General features: G+C 37.9%; 1 protein-coding gene across 4 annotated transcripts in view; it reads right to left on the bottom strand.

Annotated features, from left to right (window-relative positions):
• Positions 1–279: 279 nt before the first annotated feature.
• The window catches only part of PLPPR5 (phospholipid phosphatase related 5), a 108,640-nt gene continuing 96,053 nt past the window's right edge, over positions 280–12,866 (bottom strand). For all 4 annotated transcript variants that reach the window (XM_084756833.1, XM_084756831.1, XM_084756834.1 and 1 more), the window contains one exon: positions 280–3,142. Coding sequence is in view for 2 of the 4 variants with exons in the window: in XM_084756831.1 (XP_084612957.1) it covers positions 3,110–3,142 (33 nt within the window). In the remaining 2 variants the exon portion in view is untranslated. The remainder of the gene's footprint in view (positions 3,143–12,866) is intronic.

The following is a 12,866-nucleotide window of genomic DNA, read 5'->3' as shown; positions in this document are numbered from 1 at the left end:
AAGACTAGCTATAAGTTACACACTTGGTGTGTACACATTTGGTGTCCAAACTAGTTTCAGGAAGTTTATGACTTGTAACAATGGAGCTTTATCAGATCTCAGGATGGTTCATGAGATGTAGGGACAATTTATCTGGTATAGAAACCCTATAAAACAGCCAATTTGGGCATTTTTAAGTGCTCTCCAGACAGTATGAGCACACAATTCCATGCAAATTGAAAATCATTTTTTTTTATTCCTCGACCCCAATAAAGACCAATTCATGAGGAAAAAGAAGAATTTTTAATTTACTTTTTCAATTTTATTTGAAAAATACAATACACAGCAGAGAATTATCTCCTCCCCCACTGTTCTTTCACAAAGGAAACTATGAGAAATGTAACCGAGATATTTGGCTAGGATAGATCCTGAGAAAAAGAGAGGCCCAGTTAGAAGTTGGATAGACACACTCTGTCAAAGAAGGTTCACCTCTCTTTTAACATAAAAGAGCCTTTTAAGTTACCTTAGGCATCAGATAAGACTTGTGCAGAATTTCTGCCATGCAAAACAGACACTACTGAAGTTTTCAGTTTGAACAATTTACAGTGACCTGGGCCCCAAGAAAGTAGAATAAAAATGAAAATCTCTATCAGAAAGGTGTGTGATTGCCTGCTTTTACTAGACTGTGTATGTACATATTTATATTAGTAGTTTCTTTCACAGGTCCTCAGGATAGAACCCAGGCCCTGTGCATGCTAGGTAAGTGCTTGTACCACTGAACTCCAGCCCCAGCCTTGTTCTGACATCTTCTTAATGGTTATTCTCAGTAACAGCATCACGGTTAAGTGTTCTCTGCTGGTTTCGGTTTATTCACATGCATCTTCCATTTTTCCTGGACCTTATCATTGCATAATCTTGGGTTCAGTATGCTTAAATATGATATCAGAAGTGGGTTCACTCTTATCCTGGTTTGTTCATTATAACTAACTCCTTTACTCCAACCAGGTTAAAGAAGATGAAAAAATTCATCGCTGACTTTGACATCTTTAAATAATGTTAAGGCCTTGGAGGGGAAAAGCAATCCTGCTTGGGTCCTTCTAAAGTGGATATAGAGCAGGTAGACTTCAGCAATTGTAAAGGCCTGACCAGCCACACTGCTTTTGCTTGACCTTATGTTCATACCGTTTTTTTTCAGTCCTATGAAGTAAATTGGTCGTTGCTAATGCTTTCTAATAACTCTCCTTAAAGATGGCCAAGACATGCAAAAGTTTGCTTTAAATTTCCAAAACAATTAAATTGCTATGGAGATCTGCAATTTTTAGATATGAGAATTTTTTTATTTGGCTTTTGTAGAAATGTTTTGACTCCAGCAGGATTGAAATTGGGCAAATGAAATCCATTCGGAAGTAATGGACAAGTCTTTGGTTTTGATTGTTTGTTGAGTTCTTTTAAAATTAGAAGGTACATTAAATGTTTATTTTCAACTATCTTTCAAGACTAAAAAAACTTTAAAAAATCAATTTCTGCACATTTAAGTCAAAGTATATTGGGTTAGCTTTAGAGGCTGCAAAGTGACTCATTATTTCATCCTCCTTATTGTGTGGAGATCTTTTTCATCTTTAACCCCATGGTTACCATAAAGTCCGTCTACCAGCCCCTTTCCTGAACATCAGCTGAGATGCGGAGATGAAACACTTGTTTTGGATTTTGCTCTTTTATGAAGAACCTCACATCTAGATGGTGGAACTTCATGATTATTAAATAGAATCCTAGACAGCTTTGTATTTGAAAAATATGTTTTATGTTCATTCATATAAGGTAAACATTTAAAATACTTCAGACCTTCTGTAACCATGTTTTGGCATTTCTTCTTCTTTTTTTAAACATAGGTAGTTGCTCAGGACTCTAATGGCCTCATAATGGCCTCAGTGTCATGAATGTTGAGGCAGCTGTGGCATATTTGAGAAAAATGCAAGTTTCAGAGTAAGTCTGAACTTCAGATTTAAATTTCCTCTTGACTAGTAGTATGAGATTAGGAGTGTTATCAGTCTTGGCTTTATTTTTCTCATGAATAAATAAAGCCACATTTTAATATTTATAAGGATTTCTGTGAGGTTAAATAAAATAAATATAAATACATTTTAAATTAAAATAGTAGACAATTACAGAAATACACTTATCATTTTTTCAGCATCTTGATAAAAGTTTTCTAAGTTGTGGTCCTTTCCAATTTAAATTATTTGAATTCTTGACCAGTAAGAAAGCTAAAAAATGGACCATAGCCATTCTTGAGACACTGTAAATGATGGGGAGTTACTCAATAACAGGGTATCATGGCTGGATTTACCTCAGTCTGTTCTAAATACTGCCTGGACTCAAAAACTGCGACTTGACCATTAAACCACAACTGTCCAAGAGAAAGTCCAAATAAATAACTTTAATTATGATACATTACTCAATGACAGTAAAAATTGGCATTTTCCCCTTTAAAAGCAGAAGCACCAGTCTTAGAATGTGTAGTATGAATGGTTTTTTTTTTAGGTGAAATATAGCATAATATAATGAGCAAACAATTTAGTGTAGGACATACATTCTAAAAGTAAAGGATTTTCACACACTGAAATCTGTTAGGATGGAAATAATGTCATGCTGCATAATAAAAAGCCCCCATGACTTTCAAAATCCACTTCAAATTAAATGTGCTGAACTGCTGGATAGATATATGAAAAATTAAAAAGGTTTAACTAGCCCAAAATAGAGTGTTTCTTTTATACAAATACAACCCACGTGGAGGTTTCTTTCCACATAGTCACAGAGATTCCTTTGAGAAACTAAAGCGACCATTTTATTTGAGAATTAACTGTTCATTTTATCATCGCGTTTTTGCTGAACACCCACACTTTGTGCTGGGTGGTGGGGATACAGGAGAGAAAGCCATGGTCCTGCTCTCGAGGAGCTCACAGTCTAGTGGGGGGCGGGAGGGGGCGCAGAGAGGGTGCTATTGGGTTTTAAAATTATAAAAAGTCTCAGACAACTTTATAAATTTCCCATGTAATCAAATAAGCTTGGTTATGAATGGATGGTAAAAAGGGATGACGTCCAGTGCAGGGAAAAACCGTCTGCTTCGATATCATGTGACTTCCGCAAAGGCAGTGATGTGGTTCTGCAAAAGAAAAGGGGATTCCCGAAGTCAGAGTCTTGGGCAAACTGATTCAATGAAGTGTTTAGCATTTTCGATGAGCAATTATTAAGTTAATATAGAACTGTGGCCCACATGTTTGTTGCCAAAACACATGCTTGTCAGTTCTGTTGTCAGAATGTTTGCTAATTATATCCTTTATTCGGTGTACTTAATTAACTGAATAGATTACAGTGTTATACCTGCTTTGTTCAAAATTAGCACTAAAATTTGGGTAGATAAAAACAGCAAAGGCAGTTGGGTTAATATTCTCTTCCCTGATAATGGAATTTCGGTGTGCGTTCTGTAGTTTCAGACTAATTGCTCCCTGTGAGACAGACGGTGTAGAATGAGGTGGGCAAATGCACAGACTGAAATAGCATTCTGTGATTTTAAAGGGATCTACACAAAGACTTCATTTTTGAGGTATGAATTCAGACAGCTCGTTACAGTCTGTGGTGGTGGTTGTTGCTGCTGTTGTTTTCATTTGCTCCAACCACAGCACTCTTTACAGCCCCTCCCCTTTTGCTTCCTCTCTTAGAAGGCCATCAGTTAAATTACAGAGAAACAAACTTTTTAGAATGACTAATATTGAAATAGATTCAGGCATGCAGCGTGCTATGTCATAGATGCTGAGATAGTGTTGTAAAAATTTGGCAGTATGTGATTAATGCTGACAAACCTGGCATTATGTAACATTACAAAAAGTTCCCCCCCCCATCACCCAACCCATTCAGAGTGACTGTGTTCAGAATTACACAGAGAACTGGGTGTGACTATGACAGATTAAGGCCAAGGTGCAGAATAGAATTTGTTAACTGTCTGTTAGCAAGTGTTCTTTCTAATCCACAGCACACCAACAGGCAAAATACCGAGGCTTGTCCTTGAGTGCAGGGGCCTCCTAGGGGAACAGTCACTATAAGTCATTTCACATGCTGAAATTTAGAAAATTTAAGACCAGCTTTTTACTTTCTACATGTCTGAGCTGCCCGGACATAGGAGCTGGAACCTAAACTAGGCACTCTAGTAGAGCACTAACTGTCTCAACCACCGAGCCATCTCTCCACTCCAATTTGGTCAATTTTAATGCTCCAAATTCCACATGAAAAACTCCATTTTTCTATTTATTTTTCTATTTATACAGATTATCCTGTGCAAAATAATCAGAATGTCATGAATGTCAAGACTCATGTATTTATGACACCAAAAATTTGGTGATGGCTTGCTATTTGACGAGATCTGCCACTAAGCAAAATCCTTTTTAAGGAATCAGATACACGCAAAAGAACGTGCCAGGAAAGTATTCAGAATCAAACGATTTCACAAAATTAATTTTTAAAAGTATTACCTATTCCATTAAGGAATGTTACATTTCCACTGAGGAAAAATAAGTAGCTAAGTGGTGAAGTGCAGACCCCTGCCCTGCGGTTGTGTTGGGAACCTGCACAGAAGGACAGAGTTCTCTGTATTCGCTGTAGCTTTCCAACACCAGTGCGCTAATGCGCACATACGTTTATTGCCTTAATTGGAGGTGCTCGCAGTGGCTAATCCCCACCATCCAGCCGAAGAGCCTGGCGAGGCAGTCTTTAAAGGACCTCCCCTGTGAAGTTTCTTCTGGGTCATCTTCAATACATTGATTTTGGACCGCCTACAAAACGTGTTTTACATATGATTTAAATTTTAACTTCTTTGCTTCAGTGAAGTTGCTTCAAAGTTCTGGGTTGTTACATTGTTAGATCACACCCAATGTTTAAATTAGGTTCTTAAAGGCATCCTAAAAGGACAGCAAGTCTGTGACCCTTGCTAACTTGTCCTGTGACTTTTTTTTTCCCAAATAATAGGATGCTGAGTCTTAACAAGAAGCTATACAGTCAACTTCAGTTATTAAGACAAACCGGATACTTGTGTTTCACTCATTGACTTGGGTATTAGCCCTCTTGGGGAGGAGACTCTGCAGGCAGATGGGTTGAATGTCAAGTATTTACATATGGGCTCCATCACAAAGGGAAATTGCCAAGCAATTTGACCATCAAAAAAATCCAGCTTTCTCCCCTACAAAACACAATATACTTACTTGAATGGATTTTTATTAATGTGAAATGACATATACATAATCTTTCTTGTGCCCGTTCCAACCATATATTTGTGATATATTTGCCATTTATTTGTGGTTAATAAATTCAAAGGAAAAAGCTAAAAATAAACATTTCAGAGAATTAAAAAGGAAAAGGAACAAAAGAAAAACAAAATTAAAAATAACTAGTCAGTAGTTTATAATTAAAAGCCACTGTCTTTTTATCATAAAGTTCACAGCTCAGAAAGGACACAACTGTAATATCTAAACCAACCTCAAAGTCCCAGCATTCTTTACAGGAAGGGTACGAATTCATTTGATGGCGAAACATAATTAATGATAGAAGACAATCTATGTTCTGTGTTTTGCTACATAAGCAAAAGTCTTTGATTACATAGTTATCCACATCTCATGACTGTGTGTGTAACAGGATACATAGTTTTATAAAAATTCAAAATACTTCATATCCTGAAAGACATCTGGCACCAAGAATTCTGAATAAGGCATTGTAGACCTACTGTTAAATCTACCAGTGAGTCCACTGCTAGGTGAATGCTGCCTACATTTTGCCAGAGAAAGTGAGAGTAGATGTCATAATCAAAAATATGACCATACTTCACGTCCTATTTCTTTCTTGTTTCATTCATTGTCTGAGTTGAGACAGAAAGCATGGACAGAAGAGAGAAAAGAAAATGCCTGATGCAGGGGCCCATGCCTATAATCCCAGGAAAAAGACAGGATACAGAGTTCAAGGGCAGATGTTACTACATTGTGAACTCAGGACACACTGTGCTACCGAGACTCTTCCTGGAGGAACAAGATAAGCAACAGAAGCAGCACCCCCATGTCACCCGAAGTCTTCCTCCTAATGATTTGAAAAAGGAATGAGATGATTTAATAAAAAGAAACTGTTTTTAATAATGAACACATGGTGAGAGAAATTCAGACATGGGCTGTGGAATTGGTCATAAAATTCAAAGCAAGCAATTGTTTTGTTTAAAGAAACTGGGAATAAAGCAAAATAAAACTCAGACATAAGCTTCATTGGACTGGACGACCTTTTTTTTTTTTTTTTTTTTTTTTTTTTTTTTTTTTTTTTTTTGGACAGTTTCTCTCTACAGTGGCTTTGTTTCATGCAGGTTTTTGTATTAATCCAGAGTTTTGCCTGGAGAGATGGCTCAGAGGTTAAGAGCACTGACTGTCCTTCCAGAGGTCCTGAGTTCAATTCCCAGCAAACACATGGTGGCTCTTAACCATCTATAACGTGATCTGATGCCCTCTTCTGATGTGCAGGTGTACATGCAGGCAGAGCACTGTATACATGATAATAAATAAATAAATCTTTAAAGAAAATTCACAGTTTTCTTCCCATTCAAGAATTTCCTTTTTTTTTTTTTTTTTTTTTTTTTTTTTTTTTTTTTTTGGTGCAGTTAAAGGGGGAGGAACTAAAATCTACTTTTTGAGAGACTCTTGTCTTCCTAAGAAGGGGTCTCTGGGAGGCTTTCTTTACCATGTTAAATGAGAGACAGGTCTAGGTTCTACTGGAGCTTGAGAGTGCTTGAGAAGCTCAGTAGCCAGAGAAGCTGCAGTTCCCAGGCCAGACCTTAAGTTACACTGGTGTTCATCCTTAGCTTCAGGTTGGAGTTTCAGTGAATATAGCCACAACCCCAGAGGCTTGGATTTAATTGGCTCAAAGTCTCTCTCAGCCACCAGAATGCTGAAAGCTCTCCAGTTAACCCTAGTGTATAGCCATTATTGAGAGCTGCTCCATCAGAAAATCAGCTGACACATTTACATTGAAGCCAAGTTCGGGCTTAATATCCAAATCACCCAGGAAGCCTGATGTGTAGCATGTCAATCTCCAGACCGAAGCCAGTGCCCATTGCAGCAGAATCCCTGGGCTTGCAGCCCAGAAATTTACCATTTTGAAAGTGCTATAAAAGGTGGCCCCTGGTGGATATAGGTATCCAAATACCTTGTCCTCTAAGTTTCTAAGGCCCAGCTCTTTCCAGTCTATCACACCATTAGTCCACAGTCTTGCCTGTGTCCCCAGAATATAAACTCCTAGTTTCCCTTGTCTGAGCACAGAGTATGACCATGTGGACATTTCTTGACTGCTAGTTTCTACATCCACCCCAGTTTTAGATTCTATTTTTCTTTTTCACTCATCTGAAGCCCATGGTTGATGATCTCACAATGGTTAACAACATCTTCAAGCCGCTTATGCCCATGCACACACTTTACCTGTTGGCAAAGGATTCTTCCTGTCTCTTAGGAGATGCTGTGACATGTACGTGGGTGTCCTCTGCATGTCCTCCTCTACCACTGCTCTCTGCACTGTTCTCTGTGTGTGCTTGTAACACAAACTCTCTCATCACTATATTGCAATACCACAGCGCCTGGGAAATCTACTACATGGGCCTTTGACTTGATGTTTATGCAAGTTTCACCTTTTTTTTTCACTTTATTACACATGTATAAGACAAACTACATACACCAGGGAGAACCATGTGACAATCATGAAAATAATGAGTTCTATACATGTTACATTCATAGTGACTTGGCCATCTGCATTTGTCTCATTTGAAGTAAGTGTCTTTCCTGTCTTGTTGGGTCTAAATCTCTGAATGAGATTCAATATTTATCCTGTCTCAACTCTAATGGCTTAACTTCTTTATCTTGATCTAAAACAATCTTGTCCCCTAACCAACCAAGCTTGGTTATAAAACTATACTACCTTGTCTTCAATGCCCCTCAGACACTTGAGAAGGAATAAAACTTAAATTCCTGAGTGAACCAGCAGTGTGGGTTAGCAGCTTCCAAAATGTACAAATTGACTTAAGACAGGTTACTGCCTGACCAGTCATGCAAAACACTTTATAAAGTTGGAGCCTCATCTTCAGCTTTCTGGCCTAATGGCTCTGCCAGACTTGTTCGCAGGGCAGGAACTATTGAGGACTTGCTTACCCTGACTTGGCGGAGTGTGGCCGTCGACTCTGCCTGTATCTAAGCTGCCCATTTTTAGGCAGATTCTGTTTGGGGCAGGAATGAGGACATTTTGCCCAGTGGCTATTTTGCCACCTTTGAAGCCATGTCCATAAGGAGGTTCTTTGATGCTCATCATCTTCTTTGAGGTCAGCTGGGTGTTGTCAGGAGTTAATTTGTCTTGTTGTCGAAGAAATTTAGGATTGTAAGAACAGCTTTAAATGCCACATTCTGTGTGTCTCTGAGGCTTTTGAAGACCTTATTCAACTATTTTACCTCATGTATTGACAGAGTCATATTTTTTTAAACCCTAATAGAAATCACATTGATGTTCTTAGTAACTGAACTTTAGCCACACGTTGCTTTCATGTTTCTTTCTCGTTAATTTAACTTAACTAGCTGCAACCTTGTTTGTTTAACTCTCCTTCAACCTTTGAAAAATGCTTTGGATTGGTTGCATAAGCAGACAGCAATCCCCAACAAAAAATGAATCTGAGGACATAGATAAAGATGCAGGTGCTTAAACTCCTTTGTAACCAGTTGCTGATTAGCATCAAGAAGCTTGTCTGTTTCCACAAAACTGCACTAGTCAGTAAAAATCCAGATGGCCCACTTTCCTTTCCAGGTGTGTGTGTGTCTGTTTGTCTATAATCTATGAATTCATACAAAATCCTCTTCATTAATATTTATATCAGCTGCATTCATAATTTCCTTCAATGACATTCAACCCAAATGTCCTCCAGTCAGCTGATGGGAAAAGAAGCTGGGATACATTCACACAACAGAATGCCTCTCATCAATTTAAAAAAAAAAAAGGGTAGAAATTCCACTGACATGTCCCCAAAGATTCTAGATTCGAATACTGCATACTGCATCAGCCCATTCATGACACCCTGGGAAAGGCAGAAGTACAGGGGCAGAAGACAGATAAGTAGTTACCAGGGTTAGGTGTTACAGGTAGGCTGACTATTAAAAAAAGGAGCTGTTATGGGTGCATCGAAAATTCTATAGCTTAATATTCCTGATGGTTACATGAAAACCTACTTTTGTCAGATCATAAATGTTGAGAATTTTAGGGAATGGGGAGGTATCCCCATATGTAAAGTGCTTGCTCTGCAAGACTGAGGACCCAGACCTCATCTGCAGAGCTCACTTCAAAAACATCAAGTGTTGTGACACATATTTATAACCCTAATGCTGGACAAGTAAAGGCAGACAGAGAACCCGGGGCTTACGAGCTAGCCAGCCTACCTCTGTTAGTTCCATGGTGCTCAGAGATCCTGTCTCAAACACAAGGCATATGACATCTAAGAAAGATACCCAAGGCTGACTTCTAGACTCCACATATACATATACATGTTCATATATACCTGCATACACATAAGCATGCACACACACAAAGGCAATTTTACAAGATATAAATTGTTTTATTATATCTAAATTTAATTTAAAAAATAGGACTAACAGCCATTAGCTGTCCAAAACCAAGGCATTAATGTCAAGAATTTGGATATTCAGATGTGGAATCATTATTTCAACTTCTAATTGTTTTCTATGTCCCAAGCACATAGATGTATTAATTAAACCCAAAGTATTCACTTTCTATTCAATATTTCCATTCCTATGAACTTAAATCATTACTTGACCTTCCAAGAACATTTATTTATAATGTTTGCCTTAGTATTGTTAGTAATTGTCTGAAATTGGGCCACAATACAAAAAGAGGAGAGAGCAAAGAGGGGAGAAAATTCTCTCTCTCTCTCTCTCTCTCTCTCTCTCTCTCTCTCTCTCTCTCTCTCAATCCTCCCATACATATGTATATGTTGGTGTATGTATAAGTATTTATGTGATTATATACACATAAGAATAGAAATGTAAATAGAGAGAGAGGGAATTTCAAGTTATCATTATAATTAGTTTTATAATTGTATATGGGCACTTTCTGTTCATTTGTTGTTGCTTTTTTATTCTGAATACTTTTTTCCTTCCATCTCTCCTCTCCTCCCCTCTTTGCTCTCTCCTCTTTCATTTCCATTTATTTATTTATTCAATCATTCATCCATTCATTCATATGGCGTATCTAGCCATATCCAGGATTTTAAGCATAGTAGGCAATCAACTAGTAAACGTCAACCCCATCCCTGCACTTTAATTTTTAAGATGAGACATTCAAATAGCTGACTTCTGTTTTTTGACTACTTCTTTACCAAAAACAATAAATTAAAAAACAAAGGATTAACAAGAAGAACATTATGATGGGTAGATCTGAGCCCAGGGATTCTGCTTGATCTAAGGCACCATCCATGGACAAAACGGGCAGTCATCATCAAACCCCTACCCAGATCTAGCCAAGGGACAGAACATTCTCCACAGCTAAGTGGAGACTGGGGACTGACTTTCACAGGATCTCTGGTGCCCCATATTTGGCCATGTCCCTTTGTTGGGGAGGCCCAATGGCACTCGGAGGAAGGATAGCGGTCTACCAAGAAAAGACTTGATACCCTAGCACCATATTCAGGGAGAGGAGGTCCCCCACAGCCACCGTCATAGGGAAGGGGATTGGGGTGAAAGTGGGAGGGAGGGAGGAATGGGAGGATGCATGGGATGGGATAGAAAATGAGATGTAATAGGAATTATTTTTAATTTTCAATAAAAATGTGTTATTATTTAAAAAACAAAAACAAAAACAAAACAAAAAAAAAGGATTAGTTCCATAAGACAGGGGGCCTGATTTACTGTTTATTCTCCTAGTTGTAGGGTTTTTATAAAAAAATATTTTCTATGCAGAAAGTTTTCATCATTCTTAGATGTTCTGCACTGAGGAGAGGTTGGCGGCTCTGAACACCTGCCTGTGTATAAACACATGTGCGGCTGAGATGAGACTGTTCCTCCACCATCCCACAACTGCTCATTCTTTCCTAACTAACGGCTGAGTGACTCATATCCTCTTACGCTATACTCATCAACTACCATGCCATTGAAAAGTAATTCTCAGAAAGAAGCTTTTACAAAAGGCTCGTGGATAATGGGGGTGGGGGTGTCTGCCTCTTATTCTTTATCTTGTATAATATGATTCATATATGGTGTGGAAAAGTCAATCCTGACTATGCAGATGTAAATAGCAAAAACAATCATCTGAAACTGTGACACAAGTTGCTTGTCTATCTAGTGTGTAGTTAGTCTAAAATATGTTAATAGATGCTGCAATTGGTTTTTCTTTGCTTGAAGCTTTTTTTTCATACAATATATTTTGATCATATTTTCCTTTCCCCCAGCTCCTCTCAGATCCTCCTTACTCTCCACCTACATAATTTCATCTGTCTATCTATCTATCTATCTATCTATCTATCTATCTACCTATCATATTGTATGTATGTATGTATGTATGTATGTATGTATGTATCTACCTATCTCTGTCTCCAATCAAAAACAAAAATAAAACCTGGAAAAACACACATAATTTTTTTAAAAGATGAAAATCAAAACAAGTAAATAAAAGCATCCCAGGAGTAGATGTCTGTTGCATTTTGTTTGTTTCTGTTTTCAATTTGGGTTCTAAAGCAAAATAAAATGCATGGGAAGAGCATGAAAATTTGTATTTCTTGTAATTACTTTTTATCTATTCTCAGAACTAGCCTTGAGCAAATAAAGCATGAGTCGATTTGTTCCCACTCACTACTGCGATGTCTAATTACTACTAAAACTGTCTTGTGTGATCCTATAGAACATTACATACCATTTACCAGTTCCATGGAACAAAGATTTACTTATAGAAAAGCAGTTGAATCTTAACTAGATGGTCGGTTACTCATGACAATGCCCTAAACCCTCAAAATAATTTCTACCAGGGAACATGGCAGGGAATAACCATGCTTGTCTTGGCAAGAAAACACGCATGGTATACCGGGTTTAAAGTAGAAAGAAACTGGACTTCAAGGCTAGAATTTCAATGTTGAAAATTAGCTCCCTCTTTCTCTCCCACACAGACACACAGACATATAGAAGGCCCACAGACAACATTATGAATAAATTTTGGCTCCTATCTCTTCTTGACTCCTGTCTTCCTATAATCAGCTATCAAAAAAATGGGAAGGTCAGTGCACAGGCTTTCCTGATCATTGGGAACTCTTTTAGACTGTTTCTATTTATATCATTTGCTTCTACAGTTACTATGATATTAAGCATGGTGATTTCCATTCACAGTGGTGCATACCTTTGGGACACCTGGACATTTCTGGAACCTTAGCTACTGCTCACCACTTTTCACTCACCTGATGGTTTGGTTAATCAGAGTGTGCACTCACATGGCCTATTTCATTGACTAGCATAGGTGTGTGATAAGCCATTTATCCTAAAATGTCTACCTGTAAAATGTTTCTGCCAATACCTTTCTTTTCTTGTCGGCAAAAGCAAATTCTTTTCCTCAATTGATTTAACCTCTTATCATCTAAAGAGAAAATTATATTTATAGCTCACTATCTAGTTTATCTTTCTTTGGATCCTCAGTATGCAGACAGCCTTTATAGGTCCACTCATTTCCAATCTAATAAATTCTGCTTTATGTTAGACAACACACTCACACACACACACACACACACACACACACACACACACACAGACATGCGCACACACACACAGACATGCACACAC

This window comes from Acomys minous (genome assembly GCF_964271855.1).
Source record: "Acomys minous genome assembly, chromosome: 14".
Taxonomy (NCBI): domain Eukaryota; kingdom Metazoa; phylum Chordata; class Mammalia; order Rodentia; family Muridae; genus Acomys; species Acomys minous.
This window is presented reverse-complemented; position numbering and strand designations above follow the sequence as displayed.